Source organism: Dermacentor andersoni, chromosome 1 (genome assembly GCF_023375885.2).
Source record: "Dermacentor andersoni chromosome 1, qqDerAnde1_hic_scaffold, whole genome shotgun sequence".
In the NCBI taxonomy this organism is placed as follows: domain Eukaryota; kingdom Metazoa; phylum Arthropoda; class Arachnida; order Ixodida; family Ixodidae; genus Dermacentor; species Dermacentor andersoni.
Genome location: NC_092814.1, coordinates 321,232,559 through 321,246,071, shown reverse-complemented (window position 1 = coordinate 321,246,071; position 13,513 = coordinate 321,232,559). Strand labels below are relative to the sequence as shown.

At 41.2% G+C, this 13,513-nt stretch overlaps 1 protein-coding gene across 3 annotated transcripts in view; it reads right to left on the bottom strand.

The window, feature by feature from the left end:
* Positions 1 to 13,513, bottom strand: part of LOC126516702 (protein CutA homolog) — a 30,429-nt gene that overhangs the window by 15,218 nt on the left and 1,698 nt on the right. For all 3 annotated transcript variants that reach the window (XM_072285495.1, XM_050166802.3, XM_050166803.3), the window contains exons 2-3: positions 13,092 to 13,258; positions 1,208 to 1,267 (exon numbers count right to left, since the gene is read on the bottom strand). In XM_072285495.1, coding sequence (XP_072141596.1) covers positions 1,208 to 1,267; positions 13,092 to 13,258 — 227 coding nt within the window. The remainder of the gene's footprint in view (positions 1 to 1,207; positions 1,268 to 13,091; positions 13,259 to 13,513) is intronic.

Here is a 13,513-nt window from a genome sequence, read left to right as displayed (position 1 = left end):
TGGGAATAAATCTGTTTTTTCCAAATGAGAGAAAATAGTATTTCTATATAACAGCACGAGGTGTGCAGTATTGTACTCTTTTCTTTTTTTGGTCAGGAAAACAGGTGTGCATTACAATAGAGGTTTTCATATTTTTTAATTTTTTGGTCACGGAAAACGGGTGTGCATTACAATTGAGGGCACGTTAGACTGGAGCAAATACAGTAGTTGCAGCAAAGCAAGCATTTAATTTCAGTTCAATAAAGAATTAGGCTTTCGCCATTCCACTATAATAGGCAAGGGGAAAACGTATAAAATTAGGCGCTAATAATTTAATTTTTGTGGCTACTGCCTTATTTGGGTAACACGAAAAGCTTAAAGTACAAATTATTTGCAGCCTCACGGAGGAACAGTTATGAGGGCGTGGGTAGGGCTTCACTGCAGACTTAAGTTGTATCGGACTATAATAGCATAACCATATAACCCATACCGCGAATATACGGTTTCGAGGATCTGACAGCGTCATGGTGAGCTGCCACTCGAAGAAATCATGAAGCAAAAGGAAAAGTTAAACATAACTGCCATTTTCTCCGGCCGCAACTCGTTCCACGAGCATACAAATCAGCTGACTACAAACTGAATCCTTTTCCTGGTTTATGGATCAGCCTAAACAAAGAAGGTTGGCCTAACAAAGCAACAGCAATGCGCGTGACTGTTGAATAGATGGTGACAACTGAATGCATCTGGAGTTAATCGCGCGGGCACCGAATCGATGAGAAAACTGGCCTTCACACCCCAGAAGATGCCAATAATTACCGCCATCCAAAAGGAGTGAAAAAGGATGCAAAATGTTGACTGCCGAATAGCTGTCAAGTCTCAACATTTGTTTGGCGGCGCTTTAGGAATGTGTCATGAGGAGTGTGGTGGGGGAGGAGGGTGAGGTATGCTGCTTAATTGGGGGGGTCTGAGCCTTCCTCCTCTGGGTACATGCCTGAAAACATAGCAAAGGGGTGCATACTAGCATGAACTTGGCATCTTACCTAAAGTGCAACGTGAAATTCAAAAAGTTATTAGCAAGGATGACAGCAGAACAGGCCCATTACCTGCAGTCTTTTATAGAATGCTCAAGGCTTCCTTCACAGCTTACTTTACATACTAAAGAGGCTCTTCCTTGTACCTACAGTTACCAGAGTAAAAAAGAAAAAGAAAAGAAAATCCAGCCACTTACACAGAGACAATGCCAGGAACTATGTTGACACACGCTGCTAGCTTCTTTTCGACCAGGCCACTGGAACAAGCAAGAAAGTTTCAAAATTATTGACTCCTATAGTAGCGGAACTACACTTGACCACGAGATCAGTAAAGTTTCTCCTTTAGTCAAGAATGTTGCCTGTCCAATGACTCCTGCAGAGTAGACCCTTTTCGTAATTTGCAAGTATGCTTCTCCGCACTGCACATTTGCCCAACTAATGCCGACACCAGTCATCGTTCAAATGAAGACAAAGTGCTAGCTGCACATGCTGGGGTTTGCCTCTTGCACACGGTTTCATCACGAGAGACATGTCGACATTTTCCATGCCATAATACAAGCAAGGCGTGCTTGTACATACTGTTTGCAAAAATGACTACGCCGCCATTAGTTGAGCAAAGTACTTCGAAGGAAAGCTAGCTCTACAATTACCAAAACAGTCTATTGCAATGCCTTCCTTATAAGGAATATCTGACAAAGAGAAAAGCAAAAACTAATGCAAGAAATCACAGTTCCTGCAGCTTTAATTACATCATTTTTGCACACTTGGTTCTATAGATCATTGGTTTGTTCTGAAATTTTGCTAATGTCCACACAATGCAGTACATTGCGATTAGGCTTCTGTGGTGCATCTTTAGAGCTTGCCACTCATTAAGGCCTATTACATGCATTAGGTTGCACATAAATAATATTAAAGTAGTTTGCACCCACACTTATGATTGAGAGTTTAGTAATTTGAAGTGCCATAAGCTTCCTACAATCTACGTAATTCATGACAGAAAACTGTTGTTCGCACAAAAACATTCTTGGATTTATTTTATTTTTTTTCTTTTCTTGTTTAATTTGAATGTGCAAAATATAAATTAGTAACCTCAGTACCAAATTTCCAATTGGAAGGAGTTGAGAAGTTAAGGATTTATCTCCCTGAACAAAATAATTTTCTGTGCTATGTCTCACCAGATGAGTACAATTGTGCCCTTTTCATTCATTGTGACAGCTGCCTTTCTCTCTTTTTGGATACACCATCAGTATCAAAGCACCTAATCCTAAGTGCTTTATTCAACCAAAGCAGCTTCAAGCTAAACAAAAGATAAGTGTGATAGTAATGTGCTATAAGGATAAACAAAACTACAAAAGATAAATTTTGTAAAAGATAATGTGCATAAGCCTGCTGGCAAGCCAAGAAGGTATCTTTCAGTCTACCTATTTAAGATATGGCCTTTATCAAAAACAACATCTTTCTCATTACAGAATCTAAGAATATGAAACATTAACGAGTGCTTAGACTAGTTTCACTGGCTATATCTAATTATCACACCCATTCATATGCTGACATCTACGTGTTGCTTTTAAGTGGTGTGCACTGACAAAATATTGCTTCTTTCCTGCATATTTTATAGTCAAAAACATTATGATGAAGACACACCTGACAAGAAAATACCTTGATTATGCATATCTGATATTTGTTTTTAACATATATCTGCTACAAACTAACATCAGTGAGAAATTTTTGTAATTTACTTCACTATATTTGATCATTTGTTAAAGTGAGGTTCGACTATTACAAAAGTTTGCAGAAGATTATGTAAAAAAAATATTATGCTTGTTTCTTTTGCTGCACAGAAAAACCAACGTTTGTCGTAATGCTGAATGTTTGAGTTTCACATTCTCTACGATGTTATGCCTACTTTTTTTGTAAATACACACAGTGTCCCACACAGAGCTTCAAAAACTTCATTATTCTGTGGATGAAAAACCATGCAGTGCATTCTGAAGTGACATTTCAGAAAGCAGGTTATTTCTACTGCTCTAATTAAATATAGTTGGTTAGGTAATTTAACTAACATACAAAGGAATATTTTTTGGTAGTGTGGGTTTTTTCTAAGCAAGTCGTTTTCAAACTTGCAGCCACTGTGGACCAACTGGCACTCCAACACATTTCTGTATTAGTATTTAACACCAAGGAATATAGAGCAAAAATTATTATGGGAGAATTACATTATAGTAAGATGGCTGAGACAGGGCAAATTGTTTACTTTAGCAGGAGTTATACTAAGGCGAGTCATCCCAAAAATTTGGTACATCCAATCTTGTTTTTAATTTGCATTAAACACATGAATGCTCATTAGCCAATCAATTGGCAGCAAAAAAAAAATCCCAGTTTTGCAATAAGGATGAAGCAATGAATGCGATAGCAAAATTTTAGAATTAGGGATGTGTGAATATTTGAACTTTGGAATATTTTTCTAATAGTGTTTGCTATTTGATTCGATTCACGCTGGACTTTTACTATTCGAAGTATTGGAAATTCTGGAAAATAAATATAAAGGTTTCATTCGCTGAAAATCAAATTGCAGCACTTCTAAATGACACATGTAAACATAGTTCTCCTTGCAAACTTCGACCTATCAGAAAGGTTAACGGCCACCAGCACACCCTGATGCTATTTAACACAACGTAGCTTGATCAGCACCCACAGATTAGAAAGACTGCAGCGTAAAAGTGCGAAGCGGAGCATCGGTTTATACTGTACTTTCACAAAATATGGAAAAATATTTTTGTGTGTATAACCCGCCACCACGTATAATCTGCACCCCCAATTACAACAGCCCGAAAAGAGAAAAATATCCCAGCGTATAATCCGCAAGAGTAACTGCAAACAACACTGCTCAAATCTTTGCAAAAAGCGTCTCCATTTGCAGATACACGACTCTACTACGTCCTATTTTCGGCCAGTGGATTTGTTCCCCCATTCTTTGGCGATGCTGACAAACCTGGATTCACACACAGGACGTTATCGCAGACGAAAAAGTCACACGATATATGACGTGAATTGGATCACTTTGCAGCTAACACTCGTATGACAGCACAGATGGAGGAGCCCTCGCATTGGCAATGGAGCAAATGCGACCGAGCAGAAAATCCTCTCCGCTGTATCGTGAAGCACTTCGCACAGACCAAGGGAGCGCTGTGGGAATGGCTCACATACGAGTTGGACGGCACCACAAGCGCTATTCACTAACTACTCAATGCAAAATGGCTACACGTAAAGCGGAGGAGAATGGGCGACTGTGAAAGAGGGAAGAAAGGAGCTTCAGCACGCAGGGGTGGGGAGGAGTGGGGTTCCCTAGGTTGGCGCTCAGTTGCGCTTCTCCCGCAAGAACTGCAGATGATAGCGGCAACCTTTCGGTTCTCTCACAACGAACCACTTCTCTCTCTAGGAGATAACGAAACTTTGAATGACGGAGAACCTTATTTTGAGGTGTGGCTTCATGGCAGCGCAACACGCACTGTCGTGAAGCCACACTGCATGGTGAAGTTTGCACATAATCCGCACCCCCACTTTACTATTAAATTGTTTTTTGAAATTTTGGTACTGGTTATATGCGCGAAAATACGGTAATCGAATCTAATGGTCACCCAATTTTTGAGAGTTCAAAATAAAAATGCACCTGAACGTAATGTTACTAAAATTTTTTAAACTATGGCACGTTCCTACGCCGACGACCACAAAAAAAAAAAAAAAAAAAAGGAAAGACAAGCACAATTCACCAACATAGAATGCTTTTTTGGGCCATGTTTTGCAGCACACTTTTTTGCTAATCTGACTTGGAAGTATTCGAAAAATATTTGAATTTCTATGCACTCCAACTTTAATATTCAAATTCGCTTTGCACCCAAAATTTTGCTATCCACACAGCACTAGCTAGAATATTAAATTAAGTGTAAGACTCATAGCTGTAGTGGCAGTAAGAATTGAAGTAAACATAAGCAGACTAAGTAAAAAACGAGCTGTTGTGCTAGGGGTCCCCTGTTTGATTCCTGCCATTGGACAATTTCATTTATGTTTATTAATTAATGCCAATGTCTTTCTTAGCAACCTTACCCCCACTTTTCTCCATAGGGTATGCAAAGCTCTTTCCTGGGCTCATCCTGCAGGTACTGCATAGCTGAGCGCCAATAAAATTACATTTTCAGGTTCGAGCTCTGTTAATGTTTCGCACTTTTAATATTTAAGTCAGAGACGATTTAAGATAAAGGGCACATGCTGTCGGTGTTTTGTTTCATGACATCTGTTTGTGGGTTGCCATTCTCAAAATTCTGAAGAATAATTTTGTCAAGAATTTAGGACCCGATATGAGCAACTTTAGCGATAGAATGGTGTGGCAATATAGCTCGCATATACTAAATGTCATATAGCATGGCATGGCATAGAGCCTACATATACCTAAATATATCCGGAACCTCATGGTGATGCTGACAGCAAAAATTCATTAGAGTGTAGAAACCCTGCAGTGCAAAGGACACAACACTGGCCAACGAACAAATGCTTGATTTTCAAAAGTGCGAAATAAAAGCATGGGTCAACATACAAAAAAAAAAAAGGCCAGCATCATAGATGATCTGTTTCCTTCGGAAGCAGTGACAAGTGCTGGCAGTTGAGGCACGTGCTTTCATATGGTGAGATACTATAAGCCCCAAATATCTACTGTGCACGTTACCCGAGGTACTTTCTTAATACTACTATACTTTACCATCTTCATAGACAGGAGTGCAGTTGCACTCAACATAGGTGGTTGTTTATACACCTTCCTGTTTGTCTGATGTAACAGTGATAACACGTGAGTGCAATCTCATGCGCAAACCTTTGTGAAGCATTATTCACAAAAATGAAAAGCATGTCTCTTAAAATGACGTAGTTCCTTACATTTTTCTTCCTTGATTTACTCACCTGAATAATCCACTGAGCTCGTTAGGTGTTCTGTAAAATTACCCTTGCTTTACCCTTTCCCACTAATGTTACGGGACCCATGGTGCACTTAATAACAGCAAGTCTTCATTTTGAAGGCTGGTGCTGTTGCTTTTTGCCATCTTTAATTTAATAAACCAAAGCTATTTCAACGCCGACATGCAATACAGACATTGGTTGGATGGATTCGCATGTCAATTGGTGCTTGACGCCTTCCACTCGAGTACTTGCAGAAATACATGAAGGGCAGCTTTCATTGACTAGCAGCACAGTTGTAACAGCCACAGCCATTGCCTTGTGGTTAAGTGTCCGCCTCGGCTGCCAGGGGACCTCCGTTCAAAACCATGCTGCACCGGTTAACTCACCGGACACCTAATGGGCACAGGTGTCCCCCAGCCTGACACTTGGCTTTCTTCAGGGATGAGTTGTCCTGGGGAAGGACCTCACACCATGAAAATCCTGTTGTACCCCGTGGGCACAACAAAACCTTGAATAAAGGTATTCTGGACTTCTCCCATGGTAGCAATTTCCCATGTGCCATACCAAAGCACCTATCAGGTGAGGACAGCCTCATTTTGGGCGCAGTGCTTGCATGTGTCATTTGCTGTGTGCTTTGTCTTGGTTGCACAGTTCATTCACAATGAACGTATAACCGAGTAGGACTTGTAGCCTGGCTAGTTGGTGCATTATTCTGGCATTTAGTGCAGATATACAGTATTCACCACACACAAAGGATAGTGCACCATCCTGCCTCTCTATGTGCAGTGATTATTTGCTGCAAGCTAAGCTTAATGCAAGAATGTGCACCATCTCTCTCAGCTTTCCCTGCTCTGCAGTGAAATTACTTGTGGGGATTATGCTGATGAAAAGGGTAGCAAGTCTTTCCTTGAGCAAAATGCATGGCTCTAGCATACTTGAGCATCTATAAATGAACATCCAAATACAGACAATATAACAGGCTTAGTGAATTATGCAGGCACGTATATGTATCAACAAGAAAGTAACGAAACGCCTAGTTCCAAGAAATGCGCTCATCATCATCATCATCATCATCATTTATTATTCCCTTAAGGGCCCCATGTGGGGTATTACATAAGGGGGGGGGGGGGCAAAACAATAATACAAACATCGAAGGTATGGTCATGTACAAAGCAACAAAAAGCCACATCTGAAAAGACACTAAAAATACGCGTAAAACACATGCACACACACACACATTTTTGCATGATTAGTTGAAAATATGGATGGTTAGTAACTCTAGAAATTTCGAAGGGTTTCGCTCAACAACAACAGATTCCGGAAGCGAGTTCCACTGTTCTATTGCAACGGGAAGGAAAGATTTGTTGAAAGTGTTAGTAGAACCATGAAGGCCTTGGATACTTAAAGAATTGAATAGACTATGTGATGAGCGCGGGTGGAAATAAAAGCGAGGAACAAAGGTCAGGAAAGTTATAGTACAATTTATGGGATAGGCAGAGTTGTGAAATTTTATGTCCTGATGGTAAAAGTGGCAGAACAATAGATAATTTCAAGTTAGTAATGCTGATAGTGTTGTAGTAATTCGATAAGATAAAATGGGAGTCACGATTTTGAGTAGCTTTTAAAGTGTCAATCAAGTACTTTTGATGCAGATTCCAAATTGTAGACGCATATTATAATTTGGTACGGATGAAAATTTCGTATGCTAGTTTATGAATCGACGAAGAAAACCAAGGATAGGGAGCTTTTAATATAGTTCAGGGATCTTGAGGCATCGACTGTTGATAATAGTGTTGAATGTAGCACACACATTGTGTATGAAATTATATTATGTGTAGGCGGTGCAAAAATTCAAAATTTCTAATAGGAATTCATATAGTTTTTGACTAGGGTTGACGCTTGGCTTTGTTGGTATAACATAGTAACAATAATGCACTTAAAAAGACAAAAACAAAGAAGGATGACACAACACGAGTGCTATAGCCTTTGATATTTGATTCCAGAATTATGAATTGCAAATTATCAAATACGATTTCTATCTGTTCACATATAAATGATCACAATGCTTGTAGGAGTCTTGAGAGATAGAGACTGATGCAAGTGAGGTCCCTTCCCGATGATTCTGTGGCAGGAAAGCCGAGGCGGCACCAGCTCCCAAGTGAATGCGTGGAGCAGGTAAGTACTGCTAGACAATTTCCTGTCATCACATAAGAATCCCTGGCTTTTAGGCAGCCACCTTACACGGATCTGTTGACTCGATTTAGGCAAAACAACTATTTGGCTAGTCTCACCATATTTTCACCCCTGCAGTGCTGTACAGTCATGCTTTTCTATTTTTTTTGTTTATTATGGCGTTTTACGTGCCAAAACCACTTTCTGATTATGAGGCATGCCGTAGTGGAGGACTCCGGAAATTTCGACCATCTGGGGTTCTTTAATGTGCACCTAAATCTAAGTAGATGGGTGTTTTCGCATTTCGCCCCCATCAAAATGCGGCCGCCGTGGCCGGGATTCGATCCCGCGAACTCGTGCTCAGCAGCCACTTTTATCTTACAACAAACACAACACTCTACATGCATCTCGTGACATGTTGTTCCCTCGTTTCATTAGTGCCATTTCCATGGTGCAGCCACATAACTGATAGTAGTTGTTTCCCATTTACGAGCTCCTCAATTGACCAGACATCAAGTTGCAAATGGCATTGCATGAATTTATCAAATAATGTGAAATAGCCCCATTTTCTGGAAAAAAAAATTTATGTATACTTTATATTTTATTTATGTTAAGAAATGAGAAAATATTCTGCAGTGTTTGATTCAATATTTGGAGGTAGTTTTTCTTGAATATTTATATTTGATTCAATTCAGATACATCACAATTAGAACATTCTGACTCATGTGCTATTGGTACTATATTAGACAAACAGGAAGCTGTTTTACTAAGAAGTCTCCCTACAGTCATTTTGCCACCTAATGTCAGAGAAGTGGCTGCACTTCTATTTTTGATGAATGTAACATAATAAAGCAGATTTGCAAACAGCGCGAATAAAATACATTTGGAGTCTGAGCATCACAAAACGTGGAGATGCGTGTTTGAACGCCCAATCTTTGTCGCTATTGTCAAAGGAGATAGCACTGATCCTTCTATTTTTACCCTCGTTAAGGCAAGAGTTAGCACTTGCTTAATATGCCTCTTCTGGAAATAAAACCTTTGGTTGTTAGCCAGTGCTATGTAAAGCCCCTCAATCTCCTAAAGTAGCGCCAACCACTTCCTTCCTCCTCCGCTCGGTGCGGGCTTGACGGTGGCACCGCCCATGCTGGCCCTGCCGTAGCAGACAATGGCTAACGAGCTACTGGAGGAAATTCACTGAAAAGTTTGTTCGAGCCCTGCGGAGCAGTTTTTTTCAATCGAGATCTTGTTTCGTCAGTCGGTAACTGGCCTTAAGAATGTCGTGTTGGAATTGTGGAAAAAATAGAGAAAAGGACCGTTATTTAAGGCGTAAAGCACGCGCACGTTGACAGTTTGTGTTGCTGACACGGTGTGCTCAAACACACGCATATTAGCAGAGTTTCAGGTTTTGACAGCATGAAAGTATGTGTATGAGCTTTCGTAGGTTCAGATACGGTGCATATGACGTATGCGACACCAATTTACTTAATCGGACACATAAAAATGTTAACGTTAAGCAGTAAAAATGCTAATGCTTATCAGCAAGCCTGCGGTCCTATGCGGCCTTTCTCAGCCATTACAAGGCTGCACACAAAACGTGCGAGTAGCCGCTGCTCATGCCTCCAATATTGAGGATGCGTCCGGCAGCAGCCGGGATAGAGGCGAAATGCAAGAGGCCCGTGGAGAGATTCCTCGTTGGTGTTCTATAATTCTTCTCGCACGAGCGTGGTATGTTGCAGCATTCCGGGGCACTTTTTTCGTTGCGGGGTGCTTTGGTAATTGTAACGATAGATTGTTTTTTTTTTACAAGTATTGCTCCAGGAGGGCACATGTAACGGCTAACAGAGGCCTCTGGAGAGTATGTGACAGTACAAATGTTCCCGTTTCCACTTTGGTGCCCTGGAGGCATCATCTATAATATGAAATAATGACACGCTGTTACAACTAGTGAATAAAATCTAATAAAGAAATACAATAACGCAGAGGCGCGAAGTTCTGACGCAGCGCTACCACGAGAATTACGAAACACCAACGAGCAATTTACCAGCCCACGTACAACTACGATCAAAGCGCACATTAAACCATCCTAAATAAAGTTATCCGGAGCCATCCACTACGACTTGCCTCATAGCTTTAGTCTCTTCAGGACATTAAAAACGTTAATCACCACAAACCGAATCAATACATGCAGGCATACATTCGAAGCTAAACGACTGCATCCTTAAGTCACAGTGAGCCTTGCAAAAGCTTCAAGAATGTGCTAACTTCTGGTGGAGCTCAAAACATAGCATGAATAAAGTCGCTTCTACGTCACAGACCAGCTGCAGATGCATACACTTTCACCGCAAGACAAAACTACATGAAACAAAGAGAGCACATTAGAAAAAAAGTCAACTTAAATGCACTAAAAGCATGCACAGCATGAACACATACACTTTTTCGAAGCGGCAGGCGTGAACTAGGCTGAAAAGAAGAGGTTATGAGGAACCGTGCACTTCACAAAGCCGTGCATTTTTTGCCACTTCCATGAAGTCAGCCCACCCAATCCTATATATCCACAATTTTCTTCTTTGTGCGTTGCGCGTGCTGGATGGTAAAGAAAGAAGACTTTTGCCATCGCCGTGTCGGTTGTGGCAACCAAAGGCGCAGCAGCATGGCATCACAATTAAGTTCTCGTCCCTAACACACTCTATCAGTCCGTTTTCGCGTAGTTTCGTCACGCAGGGCCAACAGTGACGGTCGGAGCGCGCTGGAAAGAAAAAAATGTACAAAAGCGCGGCACCTGCTTCCACGTGACACAGATTGGCCAATGGGGAGGGGAGGAGGCTGGGGCGACAGGAGGCGTGGAGGAGGAAACGTCTGGGAGAGCGGGGTGGCGGAAAGATCTAAGAATGGCACTTGAGGAGCTTTAGTGCTATTAGTGCTAAATTGAGGAGCTTCGGTTCTATGCCCTTCTGGTTTATTTATCAGTCCAGTGTTGCACTATTGTAGATGCACCAACCAGACCCAGATGTACCAACCAGCCCAACTGAATACATCATCAAAACAGAAACATTTAATTACTGCTGCAAACGGAAACTGCAGAACTTTGAATCAGAAACAATAGGTTGCTACAGTAAGTGATGCAAAGATTCATTGGAATTCCATCGCAAACTTCGTGGCACATTGGTAGCTTAAATTTAGAGGTGAAAATTTAATGTGATGATCACTTTGAGAGGGTTGCTCAGTTCTCTGTCATTTGGTACATTGAGTGCCTTTAGTTTCTCAGTTCAATGTCCTTTTCTTTACCATAGGAGTCAGGAACTTAACCAGGACTGGCACTGTCTACAAGTAGTGTAGCCAGAGTTATTACTATAACAATGTTCTCTAGTATTAAGGTATAGCTGTAATAATGCATTATATTTTCAGCTGTCAGGACTACAGCCTAGGTACCTTTCAATTCACTTGCAACATGTGATCAGAGGAAAAAGCAGAGTTGCATGCAAGCAATTAGGCTAATGGCCTCACATAGTGGCTGCAAGTTTGATTCCATCCAACTTTTTTTTTCTCACATTTACCTGAGACAATGTGCGGAATGCAACTATACATAAAAAAAAAAAATCATGAGCAAGAAGTCTCATGAGGTATGAAAATACTTCCCACTCTTTCCATGTTTGCAAAACCTGATGCTAGTCATTGGCTTGTTTCTAGAGTGGTCCCCACATATCCCAGCTTCAGAAACATTATAATATGTTCCCAACATAAAATGTTATTGTTCACTCCAGATTACGCTGTACAAATCGGGTAGCAATGTTTTCCAAGATTAAAAAAAAAATAAATAAATAAAGAGCTTGCAAAACCTAAATACTGTGTAAATGAAGGATGGCTTCTTTGCCCCAACAACCCGACTTTAGAATGTGCTGTAAACAAATCAGGCCAGTTAAAGCAGCAGATTGTCGATTCTGTTGGCAGCTGTCATATTCATCTCTAGCAGTGTACAATAGGATGCCCAGGTCGTTATCGTGAATGTTGTTTTGCGATATCAACAAGCCACTCACAAAGGTCAAGCAATCAGAAACTGTCATCGGTGGCTTCGGTTTGAACTGCCACAGAAGAGCTGTGGTATAAATGTAATTAGCGTCTATTTACCTGAATGTATAGCCTATGCAGAATTTTTCAGGCACAAGATCACAAATATAATTCTTGTGTCCTTTCTGTCTCACTAAACATCCGCTCACGCTAATAAAAGAACTTAAATCCGGAGCAATTGATCTTTATTCACCTTGAAATTTCAGTGCAAAGAGGACAGGGACAACTAAGATGCGCATACGGAGACGTTCTCTGTTGTCTGCCCTTCTACTGATATTTCAAGATGATGAACTTTTTCTTTATGCAGAAGCATCAAACTGTTCATTGAGTGAAAAAGCCGGTGGTGTCTGCAGCAGCGAAACGGCACCTGAATTCCCACTGGCTGCATCACGAGCGTGCCTCGATGGAGCAGGACGGGCGATTCAGAACACTTGCTGCTCCGCTAGTATGCCAGGTGTTGCGTGAGGGGAGAGGGCATTGCCATGACACCACATCACCAGCGTGCCTTGACGGAGCAGATACAATGTCGCGTGCACACACTGTTCTCTGGTTGCTTGTGTTATGCGCACATTATTTGTCTGTGCAAGCTCTCGCCTGTGTTCTAACTGCGCCTCGGTAAAACTAAATGAAAACACGACGAGCGTCTCAATGCGCTTGCTTTCCCACGAGGAGTTCAAAACTCGTATGACCGCTCAGCGGCGCTCAATTGGACACTAGCGCTTTTACATTTACAACTCATAAGAAGTACTTAGGTGTCCTCAGATTGTTTTATTCACAGTTAACTTAATATTGTTCTTTAGTACCCTTTTAACGCTTTACATTTTCTTGGGAGAAACTGTGGAACCTTGAATGGTTCTAGTACATAAAAAAGGAAGTTAAGAAGGATGAGATCCTCACGTGGCAAGCTTCTTAGCAACATCCTGGTTGGGTGCCGTAACATAGGAAACAGAAAAGGTACCAGAGGAGAAGTTTCCGGTGGCACTGACTCCTGCCATGGATGCAAGGGCTCGACGAGCAAGCAGGGACAGTAGGCCTTGGTGCATTAACAGTGCAACAAAAATTACCTGGACCAAACACAGTTGTATGACATTATAGATAGTTTTCACATGATGCCACAGATGCATACTTATCACTGCACTAGTATCCAAACATGGCAGTCACAATGACATCATTGCACCATATTATCATGCACACTACATCGTTTTGCTCTTGGATGGTGCCAGGTTTTTACCAAATTATCACTCTCACGAATCTGTCGCTGTCACGTTTCTTGTTTATGCAGCTTCTCAACGTGCTAGTACTCTACAATGGTGGCCATG